This window comes from Panthera leo, chromosome A1, assembly GCF_018350215.1.
Source record: "Panthera leo isolate Ple1 chromosome A1, P.leo_Ple1_pat1.1, whole genome shotgun sequence".
NCBI lineage: Eukaryota > Metazoa > Chordata > Mammalia > Carnivora > Felidae > Panthera > Panthera leo.
Window position 1 is genome coordinate 90,102,580 of NC_056679.1, and position 23,076 is coordinate 90,125,655.

At 43.9% G+C, this 23,076-nt stretch overlaps 1 protein-coding gene across 6 annotated transcripts in view; it reads left to right on the forward strand.

The window, feature by feature from the left end:
* Positions 1-23,076, forward strand: part of MAPK9 (mitogen-activated protein kinase 9) — a 61,068-nt gene that overhangs the window by 29,070 nt on the left and 8,922 nt on the right. For 3 of the 6 annotated variants that reach the window (XM_042932401.1, XM_042932408.1, XM_042932392.1), the window contains exons 3-7: positions 411-540; positions 3,448-3,506; positions 8,837-8,975; positions 18,482-18,647; positions 19,974-20,045. In XM_042932401.1, the coding sequence (XP_042788335.1) occupies positions 411-540; positions 3,448-3,506; positions 8,837-8,975; positions 18,482-18,647; positions 19,974-20,045 (566 nt within the window). Of the gene's footprint in view, positions 1-410; positions 541-3,447; positions 3,507-8,450; positions 8,463-8,836; positions 8,976-18,481; positions 18,648-19,555; positions 19,628-19,973; positions 20,046-23,076 lie in introns of those variants that run through there. The other 3 variants (XM_042932438.1, XM_042932419.1, XM_042932428.1) reach the window with 3 other exon arrangements.

The following is a 23,076-nucleotide window of genomic DNA, read 5'->3' on the forward strand; positions in this document are numbered from 1 at the left end:
CTATTTTATTCTGTGATAACCAGTGACCCCCCCCCCGCCCCAACTTATTGGCATATTTAAACTGAAGACTTCGTTTCTTGACTAGTCTTACATCCTGTGTATTGAATTACTTGGTTCTGAATATAATGATATCAACTAATATGATGAGAAGTCAGTGTGCAAAGAATCGTTGAATCCCATCCTAACTGTAGCTGCCCTGTCTGTACCTCTGCAGAGCAGTGAATCCGTCCCACATTCTCAGACAACTTACCTTGGTCTTGACGTGTAGAAGTACCTTGAGTAGAAACAAGCAGAAAGAGATTTCCTTATTTGTTACTTATTTAAAAAGATAATGCCTTGAATGTACATTCTACATTGCAGTATTTCCAGAATCATCCTAATGGGTTCCTTATTATATTTCCTAATTATAGTGCTGCTTTTGATACAGTTCTTGGGATAAATGTTGCAGTCAAGAAACTAAGCCGTCCTTTTCAGAATCAAACCCATGCAAAGAGAGCTTATCGTGAACTCGTCCTCTTAAAATGTGTCAATCATAAAAATGTAAGTTATGTCTATGTTTTCTCCATATAATGTTGTCCATAATGGGATAATCTTCTGGGTCTTTGGATATATATTGGGTTTAGACTTAGGGTAAACTGCTAATAACAGTAACCATTTAAATGATTATATTTTATTTATAAAATTCTTTTTTTAAATAACTTTTTTAAGTTTATTTGTTTTGAGAGAGACAGCATGAGTGGGGGAGGGCCAGAAGGAGAGGAAGAGAGAGAATCCCAAGCAGGCTCTGCATTGTCAACACAGAGCCCCATGTGGGGCTTGAACCCATGAGACTGTGAGATCATGACCTGAGCTGAAACCGAGAGTCAGACGCTTAACCGACTGAGCCACCCAGGCACCCCTGTTGATAAAATTCTTAATTAACCTTGGGGAAATTGAAGTCAGCCAGAAGCAGCATGGTCCAGTTTGGGTCACTGAAGAGGGTTAGCAATATCAATTAACCCTGTAACCATTTGAGTTTCAGTATTTCTATTTCTACAAAATGGCAATAGTATGAACCTAACAAACTGAGACACTACATATTCTTTTTAGAAAAACATTGTTCTAGAAGTAGCTTTTTACCTTGTACTGTGGACATTTCAGGTTTAAATATGTCAGTAGATAGTGTGATATTCAAGATAGCTGTGCTTGGCATCTCCACAGAAATCAAAGCACTGTAAATTTTAAGGAGAAATTGTAAGTTTCCAGAAAATGAGGTACTCAGGCACATTGGATGTCCACCACTAGTCTCTAAGCATTATTGTAAGCATGATTTTGATAACCTTGCCTTGTTATAAAAAAAATCATCACATGTTATGTCTGGAAGGGTCTTTGGAGATCACCCCTTGTGACCCCTTTTTTTGTTGATGAGTATTTAAGACTACACTCAATTTCATGCTGCTCCCTTTGTCTTAGCATAAATGCTGGATCTTTCTGGTATAGGGACATCACATACAAAACTAAGATAAGTTTATTCTTTTGAGTTTGTTTTTAACTTCTCCAGTGTATGCTTTATTTTACTTTTACATTTAAAAATTTTTTTCAGATTATACAAAAGTATGGTTATTACTTTTTTAATTCAAACAATATAAACAAAGGGGCAAAAATCCTTGAATCCCACAGTTCATTATCATTAACATTTTGGTGAGCATTCTTACATACGTATGTACATACACACATGAACTCGACCTTCTGTGTTATTGTAAATACTGCTTTTTCCCTCATGGAATGTTTCTGGACCTCAGGTATATTAATGAACATACATGGAAACCATTTTTTAAATGGTACAGATGCACAGTATTTATTTAACTAGTCACCTGTTCCTGGATATTTAGATTGTTTCCAGTTTTTGCTATTATAATCAATACTGCCACAAACATCCTTAACATGTACTTTGCACGCTTGTCCAGGTCAACTTCTTGGCCAAAGCGTACTCTGCGCACTTCTGGTTTTAATATATGCTGACACATTGACCTCAAGAAAGACCATCAATTTTACACTTCCATTAAGAGTATCTGAGAATGGGGTGCCTGGATGGCTCAGTCGGTTGTGTGTCCAACTTCAGCTCAGGTCATGATCTCATGGTTCCTGAGTTTGAGCCCCGCATCAGGCTTACTGCTGTCAGCACAGAGCCTGCTTCGGAGCTTCTGTCTCCTTCTCTCCCTGCCCTTCCCCACCTCTCAAAAATGAATAAACATTTATACACACACACACACACACACACACACACAAACACACACACACACACAACACATATACATATGTATACATATACGTGTGTGTATGTGTGTGTGTGTGTGTGTGTGTGTATATGTATATTTATAAAAGACTATCTGAGATTTTTGTTGTACTTTACCAATCTAAGAGATGACAAATGATATCTTATTCTTACTTGTGAAGTTGAGTTCTTTTCCATATTTCTATTAGCCATTTATTTTTAAAGAATTTGTTTTCTGTGGCCTTTGTCCATTTTTCTCTTGGGCTGTTGGTGTCTTTCTTATGCATTTAGAGAGGATCTTTGGATGCTAAAGCTACCAACTCTCACTTCTTTTCCATTTGACCCCAATTAAGTTGTTTTTGCCATGCTTTTTTTTTTTTTAATCTCAGTTTGGGTTTAATGTAATAAAATTTTGTAGGTTTCCTGTCATGCTTAGAAAAAGGCTTTTCTACATTAGAATTACATAAATGTTTATCCATGTTTTAATGTTTTATGATTTCATGATTTACGTTTAAATCTTTGTTGCATTTGGAGTTGATGTGAAGATTGAAGTATGGATCCGATTTTATTTTTCCCTCGGTTAACCAGCCACCCCGGTCCTATATACTGAATCATTCCTCTTTCCCTTGGTCATTTGAAATGACTGAGGATGTGTGTTTGATGCTCAAGCAGTGGGACTCATCACTTAACTGTTGGGGTGCCAGGACCAAGGCCTGTGGTAGAGGCCTTTCTAGAACCCTCTTTAAGTAAATACATAACACTGTGAGGGGTTCATCTTCGTCATACTAAAGATACAAGTTTCACCTTCATATTTCAAAGCTTTAGAAATTTGTAGATAGTATTTAAGTTTTCACAGTTAACATATTGCTTTGTTTAGTCTTTTTCTACCCACAATTTCTATTCTTTTATGTTCAGAGCCTGAAAGACATTATATGTTAAAATTCTGTCATAATAAGTTACTAGAAACACATAAAATGTGATTTGATTAAAAGTACATCTTATTTCCAAGGTGAGAACCCTAATCATTTTACTTTTCTCGAATGCCACGTAATAGGATATTTTTGGTAAAGCTAATAACAATAATATATACTGAGTTCTGCTGTGATTTTTCAGTTTTAGTACATTTTAACATTAAACTTAATTTTTATAGTTAAAGTTATGACATGCTGAGGTAAAATAAATTTTCTTTTCAGATAATTAGTTTGTTAAATGTGTTTACACCACAGAAGACTCTAGAAGAATTTCAAGATGTGTAAGTATCATTTTTACTCAGTGATGCACTGTGTATCAAAGACTGAAAACTTAGAAAAATAACTGCTTGTTTTACTTAGGAAATGTAGGTAGTAGCTATACATTTATTTATTTGTTTGTTTGTTTGTTTATTTAAGAGAGAGAGAGAGAGAGGGCACATGTGAGCAGTGGAGGGTCAGAGAGAGGGAGAGAGAGAATCCCAAGCAGGCTCTGCGCTGCCAGCATGGAGCCAAACGCTGGTCTCAATCCCTCAAACTGAGATCGTGACCTGAGCCGAAATCCAGAGTTGGACGTTTAATCGACTGAGCCAACCAGGCGCCCCAAGTAGCAGTATAGTTTTAATGATAGACATTTTTTTCTCTGGAGAAATGTTAAGAAAGATCGATAATAATATTCAGTATTTGTGCCTAGATATTATCATCTCCATAACAGGTAAAGGATGACCAAAAATAATTCTTCAGAGGAGACAGTGACCATTAATGCTGCCAATTCACTTTGCTGAAATACAAAATGTTTTTCTCCACTCCCCCAAAACCCAGGATTGTAGGGTTTGAGTGTTTATAATTATTATTTGAAATGATTATGTTGTTAAATATTGTATGTTTCCACAATCTGAAATAGAATTATCTTAGAATAAAATGTTAATTTATCATATTGAAATGCCCAATTCATCCTAAATTTACTGGTGTATTCATTGAAAAAATATTTGATTGCCATTTGTGTGCTAAGCACTCTCTTGGACCTGGCATACTTTAGTGACCCAAAGCAGGCAAAAATCCCTTTTATTATTTAAAATTGCAGGTGAGGGGCATCTGGGTGGCTCAGTTTCTTAAGCATCTGACTCTTTTCTTTTTTAATTCTTTTTTTAATGTTTATTTATTCTTGAGAGATAGAGACAGCGCAAGCAGGGGAGGGGCAGAGAGAGAGGGAGACACAGAATCCAAAGAATTCTCCAGGCTCTGAGCTGTCAGCACAGAGCCCGACCCAGAGCTTGAACCCACAAACCACGAGGTCATGACCTGAGCCAAAGTCAGACACTTAACCGACTGAGCCACCCAGGTGCCCCTTAAGCATCTGACTCTTGATTGATCTCCCCTCAGGTCTTGATCAGAGTTGTGAGTTCAAGCCCCATATTAGGTTCTGTGCTGGGCTTGGAGCCTACTTAAAAAAAAAAAAAATTGCGGGTGGTCATAGTCCTTCTGAGAGCTTTTGAGGAGGCCAGAGAAGATAAGCAATCAGCACAAGCAGGGCAATGATGCCATCATAAGAATGTGGCAAGTGCTCTGGAAGAAGTGGGGCATGGTGTAGGGGTCAGTAGTGCTGGCAGTTAGGAGTCAGGCTGCAATCGTAAGCAGGGTGGTAGGAGAAAGACATCACTGGATTGGTGACATTTAAAGAAAGCCTTGAAAGAGGTGAGGGGTTAGTCCTACAGGTATTTGAGGGAAGATGGTATCAAGATAGAAGGAACGGCAGAAGGTGTGGAAGTGGGGCCATTCCTGGTGGGCTCTGAGTTGCAAGTGGCCGGTGTGGCTGGAGTTGGGCAGCAGAGGAGAGAAGTGGGGGACGCTCAGAGAAGTGATGGGGCCAGACACTGCCAGGCCTCTGGGCTATTGTAAGGACTTCCTTCTACTCTAAGACAAGGCAGTGAGGCTTGAGCAGAGGCATGAGCTTCTCTGACTTACATTTATATTTTCAAAGAATAACTTTGGTTTCTGGGTTGCGGTGTGGAGGACTGGGGTGTGGAGGACTGCAGTGTGGGGACTGTGGTGCAAGGACTGCAGTGTGCAGGACTGTGGCATGGAGGACTGTGGTGTGAGTACTACAATGTGAGGACTGCAATGTGAGGACTGCAGTGTGGAGGACTCCACCATGGAGGATTGTGGTGTGAGGATTGTAGTGTGAGGATTGTGGTGTGAGGACTGTAGTGTGAGGACTGCGGCGTGGAGGACTGCGGTATGAGGACTGCAGTGTGGAGGACTGTGGTGTGAGGACTGCAGTGTGAGAACTGCGGCATGGAGGACTGTGGCATAGAGGACTGCGGTGTGAGGACTGCGGTGTGGAGGACTGCGGTGTGAGGACTGCAGTGTGGAGGACTACAGCGTGGAGGACTACAGTGTGGAGGACTGTAGTGTGAGGACTGCGGTGTGGAGGACCTCGCTGTGGAGGACTACAGTGTGAGGACTGCAGTGTGAAGGACTGTAGCATGAGGACTGTGGTGTGGAGGACTGCGGTGTGGAGAACTCCACCATGGAGGATTGTGGTGTGAGGATTGTGGTGTGAGGACTGTAGTGTGAGGACTGCGGCATGGAGAACTGTAGTGTGAGGACTGTAGTGTGAGGATTGCGGTGTGGAGGACTTCAGTATGAGGACTGCAGTGTGGAGGACTGTGGTGTGAGGACTGCAGCGTGAGGACTGCAGTGTGGAGGACTGTAGTGTGAGGGTTGCAGCATGGAGGACTGCATTGTAGAGGACTGTAGTGTGAGGATTGCGGCGTGAGGACTGCAGTGTGGAGCACTGTAGTATGAGGACTGCGGTGTGGAGGACTGTAGTGTGAGGACTGCGGTGTGGAGGACTATAGTGTGAGGACTGTAGTGTGAGCACTGCGGCATGGAGGACTGCAGTGTGCAGGACTGCAGTGTGGAGGACTGTGGCGTGGAGGACTGCAGTGTGAGGACTCCACCATGGAGGACCGCAGTGTGAGGACTGCAGTATGAGGAATGCGGTGTGGAGGACTGCAGTGTGGAGGACTCCACCGTGGAGGATTGTGGTGTGAGGATTGTAGTGTGAGGATTGTGGTGTGAGGACTGTAGTGTGAGGACTGCGGCGTGGAGGACTGCGGTATGAGGACTGCAGTGTGGAGGACTGTGGTGTGAGGACTGCAGTGTGAGAACTGCGGCATGGAGGACTGTGGCATAGAGGACTGCGGTGTGAGGACTGCGGTGTGGAGGACTGCGGTGTGAGGACTGCAGTGTGGAGGACTACAGCGTGGAGGACTACAGTGTGGAGGACTGTAGTGTGAGGACTGCGGTGTGGAGGACCTCGCTGTGGAGGACTACAGTGTGAGGACTGCAGTGTGAAGGACTGTAGCATGAGGACTGTGGTGTGGAGGACTGCGGTGTGGAGAACTCCACCATGGAGGATTGTGGTGTGAGGATTGTGGTGTGAGGACTGTAGTGTGAGGACTGCGGCGTGGAGGACTGCGGTATGAGGACTGCAGTGTGGAGGACTGTGGTGTGAGGACTGCAGTGTGAGAACTGCGGCATGGAGGACTGTGGCATAGAGGACTGCGGTGTGAGGACTGCGGTGTGGAGGACTGCGGTGTGAGGACTGCAGTGTGGAGGACTACAGCGTGGAGGACTACAGTGTGGAGGACTGTAGTGTGAGGACTGCGGTGTGGAGGACCTCGCTGTGGAGGACTACAGTGTGAGGACTGCAGTGTGAAGGACTGTAGCATGAGGACTGTGGTGTGGAGGACTGCGGTGTGGAGAACTCCACATGGAGGATTGTGGTGTGAGGATTGTGGTGTGAGGACTGTAGTGTGAGGACTGCGGCGTGGAGAACTGTAGTGTGAGGACTGTAGTGTGAGGATTGCGGTGTGGAGGACTTCAGTATGAGGACTGCAGTGTGGAGGACTGTGGTGTGAGGACTGCAGCGTGAGGACTGCAGTGTGGAGGACTGTAGTGTGAGGGTTGCAGCGTGGAGGACTGCATTGTAGGGGACTGTAGTGTGAGGATTGCGGCGTGAGGACTGCAGTGTGGAGCACTGTAGTATGAGGACTGCGGTGTGGAGGACTGTAGTGTGAGGACTGCGGTGTGGAGGACTATAGTGTGAGGACTGTAGTGTGAGCACTGCGGCATGGAGGACTGCAGTGTGCAGGACTGCAGTGTGGAGGACTGTGGCGTGGAGGACTGCAGTGTGAGGACTCCACCATGGAGGACCGCAGTGTGAGGACTGCAGTATGAGGAATGCAGTACGGAGGACTGCAGTGTGGAGGACTCCACCGTGGAGGATTGTGGTGTGAGGACGGTAGTGTGAGGATTGTAATGTGGAGGACTCCTCTGTGGAGGACTGCAGTGTGAGGGTAGGGGAGTCGAGAGCAGAGCCTGGCGCTGGCCCGAGCCCCTTCTAGGTTAAAGGTGCTCCCAGCTGAAATGAGGTGGGCTGCAGGCTGAGCAGACTGGAGGGCAAGGTAGAAGCCGGGATCAGTGTTGGACATGGGCCTCGAGACATCTCTTGGATGCCCAAGTCGGCCTGGGAACTGGGCGTTTGGGAGAGGGGCCTGGGTGGAGGGTAGGAACTTGAGAGTTGATGGTCTGTGAATGGTATTTAAAGCATTGAGATCAGAGATCAGAGTAGATGACCAAGACTTGTGATAGAGAAGAGGAGGAGGCCAAGGACCAAGGGTTGGCAGCCCCAACGGTAAGAAGTTGGGGAAAGGAGCAGGGCACGATCAGCCAGGGACATTTTGTGACACGGCAGTAAGTCATCAGGAGCCTTGAGGAGGACAGTGTCAGCAGAGGGGTGGGGCTTATGCCCCACTTACTCAAAATGGGAGTAAAAGAAAATGGGAGAAGAATTGGAGATGCCAAGTATACAGACCTCTTTGGGGAATTTTGCTTGCAGACAGAATAAGAATATGGAGCACAGCTGGTGGGAGAAGAAGGTCAGAAATTTTCTTTTTTTTTTTTAATTTTTTAAAAAAAAATTTTTAACCTTTATTTTTTGAGAGAGAGACAGTGTGAGTGGGGTCGGGGCAGAGAGAGAGGGAGACACAGAATCTGAAGCAGACTCCAGGCTCCAAGCTGTCAGCACAGAGCCTGACACGGGGCTCGAACTCATGAACCATGAGATCATGACCTGAGCCGAACTCAGACCCTTAACCGACTGAGCTACCCAGGTGCCCCAAGGTCAGAAATTTTCTTAAGGTGAAGCAAGTAACAGCATGGTTTCTATCCTGGTAAGTATGATCCAGTAGCAAAAAAAAAAATAAATAAATAAAATAAAGATTTAGGAGAATTTGAATTTTGAGATTCTATTTACTATGATATAAAATTGTTTTGTCTTTAACTTGAAATACATCACAGTGGCAGTTTTTTCCTAAGCTTCTACTAAGTTCCATTATATGTTTACTTCTTGACAGGATACCTTATAAATGTTTGGAGGAAAGTTATCTTTCTTTTATTTTCTTTTCCTTTTCTTTTCTTTTTTTGCTTTAGCCAGTGCAATAACTAGGTAGTAAGTTATTACTGTTTCCTGTAAATACAGTTTAGTAACCATGAAGGAATTTGGGGTAATTTTTATGTGTACATGGCTGATCTTTTTTTTCCTCAGGTATTTGGTCATGGAATTAATGGATGCTAACTTATGTCAGGTTATTCATATGGAGTTGGACCATGAAAGAATGTCCTACCTTCTCTACCAGATGCTCTGTGGTATTAAACATCTGCATTCAGCTGGTATAATTCATAGAGTAAGTAGTGATGCCGTGTCAGTTTTGTTTTTAAAATCACAATCATTTTGTTACCGTGATTCTCAAGGTACAAAAGAATTTAATATTTTCAAAAAAAAAATTCTTTGATATTTGTTTGTTTTAGAGAGAGACAGTGACAGAGAGAGGGCAAGTAGGAGAGGGGCAGAGAGAGGGAGACACAGAATCCGAGGCAAGCTCCAGGCTCTAAGCTGTCAGCACAGAGCCTGATGCGGGAGTCAAACCCACTAATCATGAGATCTTAACCTGAGCCAAAGTTGGACACTTAACCGACCACCCAGGCACCCCAATTTTTTTTAAAAGTTGTCAGCATTGAGAATCCAAAGAAACTGTGGGATCGTGTCGAGTTTCCAAATCCTGTTGAGAGTAGAAGATGTTTTTGTGAAGTGCCTGGTTCTCCCCAGCCCGCTTGAGCCACCCTGGATGTAGGCTTGAGCTGCTCCATTTGATGCTGCAAAAGAAAAAAATGAAATTTTAACCTTTAATTTTGAAGTGACTTAAAAATTACAAGAACAGGACAGAGAACTACCAAATTATCCCAAACTATTTACCCAGACTCATCTATTAATATATTCACCGTATTTGAAATGGCATTTTTAAAGAGCCAGGAATTTAGGTTTGGGGTTGGGAATGGTTAGAGGCTAAGTAGTAAATTATACCATTGCTTGAGAAATCTTACCTAAATTATGGACCAAATATCCATTTCTTATGTTGTAAAATTTTGCCACTCCAGCATCCCAGCCCCACTGTTGGGAACTCTGGGAATGGCCTTGGGTGGGCCTCTTGACTGGGCTCTCCTGGGATTTGAACGACAGCTGCCTGGACTATCAGGAAGTAATATTTAAAAACCAGTGAGATACAGTGTAATTCTGTAAGCTGGTTTTAGGAGTTCTTGTTTATTTTTTGACTTGTAGCACTGTGTAAGCAGACCATCATGATAGATTTTTCTTTAACAACTAAAATGTTGTGTGAGGCTATAGGCAGAGATAATATAATTTTGTTGGAAACATTCTTAGCATTCCCTACGTTATTACCATACTAATTTTGTTGACAGACTGTTGTTAGATATTCCCTTCCAACATCAAGAAGTTGTAATTTCTCTGAACGAAAATCTGTGCAGGGAGAAAGATAGTGAGACAGGAACAATGAAGCCTATTCACATAGAAAAGAATAGAGAGATTTTCAGTGGTGCAGAGTAGATCATTTAGGTGCCAGGAAATGTTGGCCACAGCGGCACAGCCCACCCATTCTGAGAGGACTAATCTGCCCTCGCCCCTCATCCTCGTCCTGGGCCTCAGGTCTGTGACCCCAAAGCCAGCATGCATGGGCAGCGTACCTGGTCCTCCCAGGGCCTGTCTGGCGCATCACACACTGAGACGTCCTCCTGACTGGGTGCTGTTTCTTAAAATGTGGCCTTTGCTGCCACCAAGTGTTCAGTTCGAATAATACAAATTTGGTTTAAAAATAGCATTATTTCTCTTTTTTAAGTTTTTATTTAAATTCCAGTTAGTTGACATATAGTGTAATATTAGTCTCAGGTGTACAGTATAGTGATTCAACAGTTCTATACATCACCCAGTGCTCATCACAACATGTGCCCTCCTTAATCCCCATCACCTATTTAACCCATTCCTTACTCACTTCCCCTCTGGTAACCATCAGTTTGTTCTCTAGAGTTAAGAGTCTGTTTCTTGGTTTGCCTGTCTCTCTCTCTCTCTCTCTCTCTCTCTCTCTCTCTCTCTCTCTTTTATCCCTTTGCTTTTTTTTTTTGTTTGTTTTGTTTCTTAAATTCCACATATGAGTGAAATATGGTGTTTGTCTCTGCCTTCTTTCACTTAGCATTATAAGTAATATTAATTTTTTAATTAAAAATAAAGACTTCCCAACATACCATTCTATTTCTCTTCCTAAAATTTTCATAGGCCTTTATATAAACGAAGACACTCTTGAACACATTTTGTGTTAAATTCACGTTTTAGAATAAATTTCCAGCCTTATTATTACTAGGCCTCGTAATGTTCAGCCTTATCAGTTTTGTAAAGGGAAATGCTTTGCCTCACTTGTTTCTCCCTTCTTGGAGCAGGAGATTCATGGGGAAGCAATACCTTCACATTCCTGGGGACCTTTTCAGGGCTGAGGCACACACATGCCCATGTTACAGAATGTTCCATCCCTGAAGGTTGGTCCCACTCCTGCTGACCACAAAGTCAAAAAGAGTCCAAAGTCCAAAGAGGTGTCTGCATTGCCCAGCACAATGTTTTGAAACCTGAGGACACCTGAGCAAATGATTCCACGGACCACTTCTCCATCCTGTCACCACCCCACAGGCCTTGCCATTCTTGTATCTGTTCACACATTTGTGTGCCTGCCAGGCTTTGTGTTTGCTCATGAAAAGTCATGTATGTTCGTTGTGGGAATGAGAGAGAAAGCAAAGAGTGAGAGGCCCTGTTGGGACCCCTCCAGGACCCAAGAGGTGAACTGCAAGAGTCCTTTAGTGGGTTAACGGTTGTCCGTGAGCCTCTCCAGTCCTTTCTCCTATACACAGATCCATACACAAGATACACGCTTTCGGTTTGGCTTATTAAAGTGCTTTCATACTACACGTAAAATTTAATTATTTGAAAAATAAAACACCCACGGTCCTACCACTTTTTAGAATCACTTCTATGATTCAAAATTTAAAAGAGGTAAAAGGCCCCCAGCTCTCCGTTGCTGCCTGGAGGTGGCCAGTGATAGCAGTTAGGTGTGTTTCCTTACTAACTTTACAGTGACACTCTCTCCTTATTTGTGCTGATACCAACATATCCGCATGTACTTATGTCCTTTTGAATTTATATTTTTCAGAAAGGGGATCAACTTTTATGTAATTGTTCTGCAATTTGCTGAGCAAGTCGGTTGATTTGTTCCTTATTTTAATTAAGGATCAAATAGTTCTAATATTTATTTGAAAAGAGGGTCCCCACTCTCTCCTTCTCATTTCTCACTCCCCAGAAGCAAACCCTGTTCTTTTAGCTGTCACATTGGTGTTTCTGTCTGTATATTGAAATAATAGTGGATCTCTATCCATTGGCCTTTTTTCAGTTGGGGACGTAAGGTACCAATTTAGCTCCATTTTACCCACCCAGACCCACTCCCTGCCACCTTTCCTGTCCCCTGCTTTCCCAGGTATTTACACTGTTGTGAATTGTAAACCTGTAAATCTCAAGTTTGGGCCAGTATCGATAGTGTGTTTTACATCATCGTGACCCCCTACATGCTCTCCGCTGCACAGCCTCCTATTTATACCATGATTGTATTTCTTTTCCTTTCAACATTTTGTCCCTGAAGTTAACAGTACTTGTTTTTTGATTTGTTTGCATTTCTGTTTTCATTGTTTTGTTTTTCAAGGATGGGGTGGTTTTCTATGCTCTACTTGCTAAGTTAACACTAAGCCTTCTGCGGGGCATCTAGGTTTTCTCTCAGTTCACCCAGATGATATGCTGTTGCATCACCTGTGAGATCTCGCTCTTGGAGCTTCAGTGCTGCTCCCAGATGGATGGGCTGCCCCCATACCTGATGCGGAGGGATTGTCCTGGACCTGGCCCAGCATTTTCCTGGTGGTTCTCTTCGCCTTTTCCTGGTGGTTCTCTTTGCCTTTTCCTGGTGTTGGACCCCCTGCTTCTGGACCCCTGTCCCATCATTCTCTGATTACTCCCTTGTTTCGGTGGAACACATCCTCCAGTAGCTTCCCCAGAAGTGGTGCATGGGAGGTAAATTTTCTGAGGCCTCATATGCCTGAAACTCTTTACTCTGCCCTGCCACATGAGTCATAGTATGGTTGGACATAGAATTCTCTGCTACACATCAGTCGCCCTCCAGGTTGTAAATGCAGCACCCCGTTGTAGTGTGGTATGATTTGGCTTTTGAGCTTTCTAATACCATTCTTCTTCCTGATCTTTTGCAAGTGCCCTGTTGGGTTTCATCTCTGGAATCTTCTAAAAATATTCTTTTATTTCTTGCATTCTAAAATGTTATGATGATATGCCTTGATGTGGAAATTTTTAATTGTGGTGGGCACTTCGTGGCCCCTTCAGTCTGGAAGGCCATGCCATAGAGCGGTGAGAATTGGGGTGGGGCCAGGTTCTCACCAGGTGGGATGCAGGCCTCCACCACAGAGCCCTGTCTTCAGGCTTGCACCCCTCACCCATGCCCTCCCTGGGCCACATACCAGCACATCTGTTGGTATTATGCCTGAGGCCCTAGTCTGGAAATTTGATTTCAGTTTTTCTCAATTATGGGCCAGTACGAGTGAAGAAGGAGCCCAGGCCTCTCTTCTGGGGTGAAGCTGGGGGGATCTGGAAGGTCTACCATTACCTTTATACAGATCTTTCCAAAACCTTCCTCAGTGTCCCATCCCTGCTGCACGTTGCCTTCTAGAACACCTGTCGTTCACTTCCTGAGTGTCTCCTGGATTTGTGGTCCCCCTTGTCTTGCTTGGGCCACTCACTGAGGTTGGAATGTGCTGTACTCAGTCAAGTCATTTCCTGCCCCTCTGCTGCTCTTTGTCCCCATAGAGCGCATGGGGTTTTTCACTGACAGCATTGGCGTGCCAGGATAGGCTTGGATCTGCAGGATACATTTTGGGAGAAGGCCTGTGAGGAAGAACTGGGGAGTGGGCTGGAGCAGCTGGAGCAGGTGGAGAGGCCAGAAGGAGGCAGCACAGGCCTGACCCTTTGGAGGGGTTGAGGGCAGAGCTGCAGAACAGCTCTCAGAAAGCTTTGCCCGCCCTGGAGTCCATGAGCCACCCGCCAGGGAAGTCTGGTGTCTCACAAGAAGGGGCTTCTGCCACGCACAGTCACTGGTCAAGAGCCACACAGGTCAAGAGAAGCTCCCCGATGCTCCCCATGGGCCTCTCTTCCTGAGGGGAACTGAGAGGAGGTAGGCCACTGGGACAAACTATAGCTCCTGTCATTGCAGCTGCTCTCTGGGCCCCAACAGATGTTCATTCTCTCCCTTCTCCATTCTCCCTACCTTCAGCCACCACCTTGGCAGGTCACTATGGCTTGCCTACATGTGACCCAAACCTTCAGATCTGAGGGGTCTGACTCTGGTGGCTCACGGTGGGCCACTGGGTCCATGGATCCACCCGGCAGTCACCTCCCCAGCCCTGCAAGGGTATGATTGGAAAGGATACACTTGGCAGTTGGAGTGACCTCTGCATTGGTTCCTTGGCCTGTGAGGTAAGAAGTATCATGATGGGGAAGGCCAAGTGGAAACATGAGACTGTCCCCTCAAGTCAAAAATATTGATCTCGGGGGGTTGGGAGGGATAGAGGAGATTAGTGCCACCATTGCAACTTAAGGAATGCGGGGATAGCGGTTCTGTCATATCTCAGTTTGACTCACTAGTCCAGCCCGGAAGAAACTAGGTGGTCCTAGAGAGTGTAGACCTCTGCGACATAACCAGCTCATAGTCCTGGTTGCAGCTGCTGTGCACGATGTGGTAGAGTTGCTGGAACGATTAATAAGTCCCCAGGGACGGCGTGAAGCCATTGATTGCACAAATGCATTCATCTACACGGATTGGAAAAGAGGATCATAACATAGCTGGAAGAGGTCTGGACCAGTCTCCATGTTTTACCCGGCCTCCCAACCCCCTTCTAAGTGGGTCTTCGAGTTGCAAGGTCCATGCAGAGCTTTTGTCCAGTAGTCCTCCAGATAACTGCTTAGCCTCCTATGCCAAGGTTCGGTCACCCAGGCGAGTGGCTATGGTACCTGTGGGGAAGAATTGGGGATATCAAGGCAGTGGATGTTTGTCCCCATGTGCAGAGTCCTCCTTCCTAGGATACCCCTTCAGTCAGTGGGTTCTGATCTGAGAAGTGACCAGGCCTTGTGGTGCTTTGTGGGGTGATGCCCTCGGCCTCCTCCTCTTCTGCTGCCCTCGCCCTTCTTCGGTTACACATGCTTTATGCACTCTTGTTGGCTGTCCCAGGGATGCCTCACTCTGTTCACTATCCCCACACCCTGTGGGTCAAGCCCCAAGTTCAGGTGTCCTTCCTATTTTAATGTGTGTTTCTTATTTTCCTTGTTTGGGGTGGTTTTCAAGATTTAAAGGGACAGAACTATCTTGACTCTGCTGCCTTGAAGCTCTAAGTCCAGTTGGTTTTGGAAAGCTGCACCTGGTTTTGTGTGAAGGCTGATGAGAGAGCGGCACAGAAGTGGGGAGCCTCCCATTAGCAGGCATCCAGAGGTTGGCCACTTTCCCCAAAGCCTGCCAAGACCACTGTCTACACCGGACAGCCTGATTTGCATTTTATTATCAGTTTTCCAGCAGATGGCAGTAAAGTATGTTCCAACCAAATCAGTAGCCGACAAGAATTTTCTGACAGGTGAAAGGGGCATGTTTTCTTTTCTTTCTTTTTTCCAAATTTAAATTCAGGTTAGTTAACATACAATGTAGTCTTGGCTTCAGGAGTAGGACCCAGTGATTTCATCTCTTACATATGACACCCAGTACTCATCCCAACAAGTGCCCTCCTTAATGTCCATCACCCATTTAACCCATCCCCCTACCCACCTCCCCTCCAGCAACCCTCAGTTTGTTCTCTGTATTTAAGAGTCTCTTACGGTCTGTCTCCCTCTTTATTTTTATCTTATTTTTCCTTCCTTTCCCCTATATTCATCCATTGAGTTTCGTAAATTCCACGTATGAGTGAAATCATATGGTATCTGTCTTTCTCTAACTGACTGATTTCACTTAGCATAATACCCTCTAGTTCCAGCTACGTAGTTGCAAATGGCAAGATTTCATTCTTTTTCATCACCAAGTAGTATTCCATTGTGTATATACACCATATCTTCTTTATCCATTCATCAGTCAATGGACATTTGGACTCTTTCCATAATTTGGCTATTGTAATAGCACTGCTATAAACATTGGGGTGCATGTGCCCCTGCAAATCAGAATTTTTGTATCCTATGGATAAATACCTAGTAGTGCAATTTCTGGGTTGTAGGGTAGTTCTATTTTTAATTTTTGAGGAACCTCCACATTGTTTTCCAGAGTGGCTGCACCAGTTTGCATTCCCACCAACAGTGCAAAAGTGTTCCCCTTTCTCCACATCCTCACCAATATCTATTGTGTCCTGAGTTGTTAATTTTAGCCATTCTGACTGGTGTGAGGTGATATCTCATTGTGGTTTTGATTTGTATTTCCCTAACGAGTGATGTTGAGCATCTTTTCATGGGCCTGTTGGCCATCTGGATGTCACCTTTGGAGAAGTGTCTATTCACATCTTCTGCCCATTTATTCACTGGACTGTTTTTGGGTGCTGAGTGTGGGCATGTTTTCTAAGTCACTCTGCAGTTCATTGAACTGGCCAGTGGTGCAGCTGTAGTAACCCTTCTCCCTGTGGCTGTGCTTTAGATCCAAGGCCAGAGTGTATTTCAGGGGCTGCTGGGTGGCAAAGTATAGACATTACAAATTTTTCAAAAATCAGCCTCCTAAAAAGAAAGCACCTATTGACATCCCCACCAACAGTGTAAGGAAGGTTCTGTGTTGGCTTCTCCTGCCAGCCCTGGATATTATCATGATTTTCCTCATTGCCACGGGAGAGACCAAAAATAACTCCTTGTCATTTGGAAATTTAAAAAAATTATAATAATAATAATTTTTTTTTCACAAAGTTGAGCATTATTTCGTTTGTTAGCAATTTGTATTCTCAGTTGCCTCTTCTTGCCACAGTCTTTGGGTTTAAAAAAAAGAAACTAGGAACAGGTTGGTTTATTTTGCCTTAGCGTATTACTGCCTCCTCACAGGGAAGAGTCACTGGTTTGCGTGAGGGGCTGACTCAGTGCCTGCAGAATTGTGGGTGTGGGGTGGTGGTGCTCCCCCAAGTCTTTCCCACATCAAGACACACGGAGAAGGTGGTCACATGGTGCTCTGGGGCCGATGAGGGGCCAGAGCATCTGCATGGGAATTGGTCGGAATTTTCATTGCAATTTTCACACATTAGATATTTAAACCAAATCCAGGAAGTTTGGAAGGAGAACATTTAACAGTAATGGAACATAATTTCAGCTGATGTTATTTTTAAGTGGTTTCCTGCTTATCCTGCTAATGCATTGTAGCCATCACACACACCTGTGTGTGCTCATCTGTGACACATCACTTGGAAAGCGTTAGTCAGGTAGGTACTGGGCCTGAAACCTCACACCTAAAGCCCTCCCAGGTCCTCCTGTGTGATGTGACTTGGGAAAAGAATAGATGGGGATAGTTTGGAAGGCAGTGTCTAGGGTGAGTTTTCAGGCTGCTGTCTCAGGCAGAAGTTGGATTCCTGTGGCCTGAGGAAGGTTCTGGGATCGGGGGTGGAAGGTGGGGTCACCATGAAAAAAGGCCTGGGGTTGTGGGGGAAGAAACTGCAGAAATTGTGTTCATGTGTTCAGGGTATGGGGTATAGGCGAGTGTGACCTGTGTGTTCACACAGCAAGCATTTTCTGAGCTTCTGCTACGTCAACCTGGGTCCTGCATCTCCTGTCACAGAACTGGTGCTGGCAGGGGAAGACTAAGGTGCCTCAAGGGTGGGGTGGGCTTTCTTTTTGGAGATAAGGAAGTGATTGTGGAATTCTTTTTCTGAAAGAAGAAAGAGCCATCCGAAGGTTGCAGAGTCAGAGAATTCTAGCTCTGTGCTGTGCAGCATGGCGGCCACTAGCCACATAAGGTTGTTGAGCGCTCAGAATGTGGCTGTTATTGTAAATACACAGATGTCAAAGACAGTACCAAAAACAGAATGTAAAGTATGTCATTAGTAATTTGTATATATTGCTTACATTTTAAAATGATAACACTATGGGGGCGCCTGGGTGGCTCCATTGGATGAGCATCTGACTCTTGATTTCGGCTCAGGTCATGATCTCACTTGTGCACTCCACATTGGGCTCCATGCTGAGTGTGGAGCCTGCTTGAGATTCTCTGTGCTTCTGTGCTTCTGTCCCTCAACCCCGCTCATGCTCTCTCTCTTTCTTTCTAAAATAAAACAAAAACAAAACAAAAATAAGATGATAATATTGTGGATATATTGGGTTAAATAAGGTAGAGTATTAAAATTCATTCCACCCATTTGTGTTCATTCTTCCTGGTGTGGCTACTAGCAAATGTAAGTTCAGTATGTGGCTTACATTATATTTCTGTGGGCAGCGGGATGAACAGGAGGAGGGATGGGTAGGCTCTAGGGAAGTACTGAGGAGGTTTTAAGCAAAAGGATGTCATGAAGCTTCCCACATGGGCCTGAGGGTGACCATCTGACTCCTTTAGGCTGATCTGTATTCGTTTCAACTTAAGAGAGAAACATTTTCCAAAATCCTAGTGTTCAGTTCTAACTCTGCCCGCTCCCCGCCCCCCATTTCCCCCAGGACTCAGGTACATCAGCAACCCCCAGCTTCACAAATCCCTACCCACACAGTGTTGTCCACTCCTGTTCATTGTGTTCATTTAAACCATTTCTGCCCTAGGATTTGAAACCTAGCAACATTGTAGTAAAATCAGACTGCACGCTTAAGATCCTTGACTTTGGCCTGGCCCGGACAGCATGCACCAACTTCATGATGACCCCGTACGTGGTGACGCGGTATTACCGGGCACCCGAAGTCATCCTGGGCATGGGCTACAAAGAGAATGGTGAGTGTGGGTGACACATGGCTGCTGGTCACCACCAGCCTTGTCCCGTGAGCCAAAGGAAGCACAATGTGGGGGCTGCGTTATACACAAGTCATTGTGGCCCATCTCTACTGGCAGAAATCACCCACTGTTACAAATTCACTTCCAAAATGAGTATCTGTGAACATCTATCAAAGTATAACATATTTATTATAGAGAAGTATGCAAATCTATAACAGCAGTGGTACCCAAGACCTCCCCAGCCCACCTCTGGGTCTCAACCCCCAAAGGAAGCCACTATCCTAATTTCCAGCACCAAAGCTTACTTTTACTTATTGGTGAACTTGGTATAAATGGAATAATACATGTTCTCTTTTGTGTAAAATGGGTTTTTTAACACCCAAACTTAACTTACTCTAGCAATATCAGAGCTCTTTGTAACTTAGACCTTGACAAATTTGTCGAAAAGAACTCAATCACATTTCCTTGCTAAGAGTCTGAAAGTTTGCACAAGTCATCGGGGAATGAGCTGTGCTTCAAGTTTTAGATGCTCTGTAAGCAGTGTTCTGACTCTGACAGATGAGGGACATAGCCCTATGGCTCCCTGCTGGCTCCTCCCGCCCCACCCCCACCTGCAGTAAATAGCCCTCTGCCTGGCTGAGGCCTGGGGTTCAGCTGGGCCCCATGGAAGAGGGGGAAAGGCCGGAAGTCAGGGCACCTCTGGCGGGTCCTCACCTGGAGCCCACACGAGCAATCTGCCTCTGTGAGTTCCCACCGACACGGCAGTTTAGCGAGGACCGTTCGGCGGGTGTCATGTCCATATGTTACAAAAGTTCCCATTGACAAGCTGGGTCTGTCTCTGTTGGGAGGGGGTTTGAGAAAGATGTGTGGGGGTCTCCGGCTGGTTTTAATCACCTGGTGTTTGGTAGTGGACATCTGGTCTGTCGGGTGCATCATGGCAGAAATGGTCCTCCATAAAGTCCTGTTCCCAGGAAGAGACTGTATCCTTCACAGGGAGAGACCCAGCACTGGCCACGGGGGTGGGGGTAGCGATGGGGGTGGGCACATGGCCACACAGCTTTACGGGGACAGCCACCTCTCCTTTCTGGGGTTTTGTTTGCTTCTCAAGCTGGGAAGTCCGGGAATCTTTGGCGCTAAAGCCCAGATTGCCGCTTACTGAAAGCCAGAGGAGAGGCCAGCACTCATTCGCATTGTGTAAAAAGTTCACCCTTAGCCAGCAATTTATTTTTCCATATTTGTGTGTTTAGTACACTGTTAGAATTCCTTTTCCTCACCTTTGTTTTGTTCATGGCACTTCATAATTTTGTCATTTCATTTTGTTTTCAGTTGATATCTGGTCAGTGGGGTGCATCATGGGAGAGCTGGTGAAAGGTTGTGTGATATTCCAAGGCACTGATCGTATCCTTCCCGGGACCTTCCCGGCCATGCTTTCCATAAATGCCAAAGGCAGCAGGAGCTCAAAAGGAAAATGTTATAATTCTAGACTGTGTTCTAAGGGGGTCTATATTATGTTTGTTAAAGTAGTGTCACAAACCAAGTGGTTCAACTTTACGTTTTCTTTTTTACTTGACTACCTGTAATGGTTTTATTAAACCAATTATATTAGTTTTTAATTTTATCAAAAATAGCTTAGAAATTTACTTACTCTTTGACAGATGTATTCTGATATTTAAGTGAAAATACCATTTATTAGACCATTCAGTTAATTTAACAAGGAAAGTTCCTATCTAAATTTAATAAGCCAATACCCTTGTGTCATTTAATTAGCATACCATTTTGTTAGTTACCAGTATGGATTAAAATATTTTGCCCCCAAAGTAAGAACTGAAGCACACTACATAAGACCAAAGTAAAAGAGAATAAAAGGAAAAGTTTGTGAGGAACAGGATATGTTAATTTTCTTGCCTATTACTCTGCTGACATTTTGTAGAAATTTTTAAAAGATCCATCTAGAAGGTTCTTTTGTGACACACCTGGAGAAGTCTTAATAAATATAAAATGCAAAAGATTAATTTATACTGTGGTTAGCAAATCACATTAATGACATCAACCATAAAAGAGAAGAGATAATGTAATACTTATAATAGCTTTCTTTCCTCATATTCCTCCATCATTAATATTTTTTACTCTAACATGGTTCTTCACATATTCCCTTTTTCATTTGTGTTCCACTTACTATTTTCATTAGTCTTTGATTTTGTTTTTTCGTTATGAAAGCTTAAAGTGGTCTCTGTCCATTGGCAGATTGATGGTTAATTTTAAAGGAAACCAAGCTGTGTAGTCAGTGTTTTGTATGTATTTTATTAAAGTTGCTTTCATTTTTTATAATTTTATAAGGGTGATTTTCTTGTAATATAAATTCTTTACAACACAAACATGGAATGAAAAGATTTTGTTCTGTCATTTTATTTGCCTTCCTTGACATTTTTCACATCACAGATTTTATGTGGAGTTAAATACAACATTTTATTTTGTTCTAATAAATTTTCCAGCAGTTTTCCATAGCCTTTCCTTTGATTTGCTTGTTCCAAACTGTAAATAAGTCTGCAAACAGACTCAGTTTAAAAAGGAAAACTTGATAAATTCTAAAGATAAATAATTTAGAAGTATCTATTTAACATCTCGTTTGTCTCAATTCTTATTCATTTTATGCCTTTCCTTTTTTAATTGAATGTTTTCTTCAGAAAGTACAAAAAAGAAAACTGTGAATACTTTTTGGAGCATTATTAAGTAATTTAAAATTCCTACTTTACATATTACCATCTTGCAGTGTCAATAATTAATAGTTTTATATATAAGGCCACCTAATGTCATTCTCAAAATACACACCGAGATTAACGTCGTTCTCCAAAGACAGTTTTGCCCACACCTTCAAACATTAGATTAAAAATTGTAAGCATGGAAAAAGATTCTGGAAAGCAGACTGCAGTTCTCTGAGATTTGCTTTCAGATGTGTGATCTGGGATAGAACAGGAATGTCTGTCCCCACAGTAGCCCACAAGGAAAAGACAGCCTCAGCCAGACCACCTTGGGTGCACATGGTGGCTGTGCATGCTGGATGAGTCAGGGCCTCTCTGAGCCTTGGTTCCTCTTGGGTATAATGAGAAGCCCATGGTAGCTAAGGGACAGTAATGCACGAACACACCTGGAAGATCAGCCAGGCTTCTTGGGATGGTCTTTTCCTTTCCCACCACCCTTTAGTCTACAAAAACGACCCTTTATCATGAACATGCTAGACATTTATTGAGCGCCCACCCATTTCTAGGCTCCTGTCTGACTCACATTGGGAACAGTTGTTGCAGCTGCTGAGCCGAAGCCAGACTGTCAAGGGCATGAGCAGAAGCAGGGAGATGAGGGGCTGTTTCAGTTGTTCGGTGAGAAGGGCTTGAATGCCGCACAATTCTGCTTCGGCATCACATAGGAACAAAAGAGTGAGGGAAGAGAATACACTAGTGACTCGAATGGCCAGGACTCCTCTCCCAAGCAGGACTGCAGATGGCCAACATTCTGGAAGAACGGAGTTGTCTTCTTTGTTCTTCTAAGAGCATTTCTGCCGCCTGGGTTCTTCCATAATGATGTAATTGGATTTTTCTGAAACAAACCTCTATTAGATTTTTCTAAAAACTTTTAAAAACTGCTTTTTAAACATTGCTGCCTACATGATTTTTTTCTGTCCTACGTTCTCTCATATAATTGTTAACAGTTTCAGAATCCCTCTCCACCTCATTATTCCAAGCCCCCTGTGAAACAGCCAAAGCTGGTATTTTCTGCGTTTTACAAACAAGGGAGTTGAGACCCAAGGGAGACTGACTGCCCGGCACCTGATGCATGTCTAGTGCACAGTGGAGTCTGGAACCCGGGTCATGTACTTTGAAAGGAGATAAAATGTGCTCCAAGGTACTGCAGTGATGGGCATGGTCAGTGCCAAGTAAAACACAATGACCTCCCAAAGCTGTCTAAGCCCAGTTACAGGAAGGCATGTGGTCCTGTGAGAGAGGACAAGGCTCAGAAAGCCCCAGCTCACGTGCCGCACCCCACCTTAGACCGAGGACTCAGATCTGTCCACTTTAAGGAGCTTTCCAATCTAAGTAACTTTGATGTGAAAATTGATTTCAGTCTGCCTAAGTAATATCTAATTTCATCTTTAATCACTTCTGTCATAAGTATTCTTCAGTTACAAGATTAACTGTATTTTTATCTAGAAGGGAAGGCATACGTTCCTCAGTGTGTTGGTTTAATAAACCATGATCAGAGTTTATAAAGGATCAGAGTTTTTAAAAGTAGTGTCAACTTTGGAGACCCCAACCACCATGTGAATATTATTTTAGAATACCTCGGCTGCCCCAGTGGGACAGCCTAGTTAATTACCTGTCAGTAGGTGAAAATAGGATTTAAGTGTTTCTTTGAATAATGCTACTCCGTGTAACGT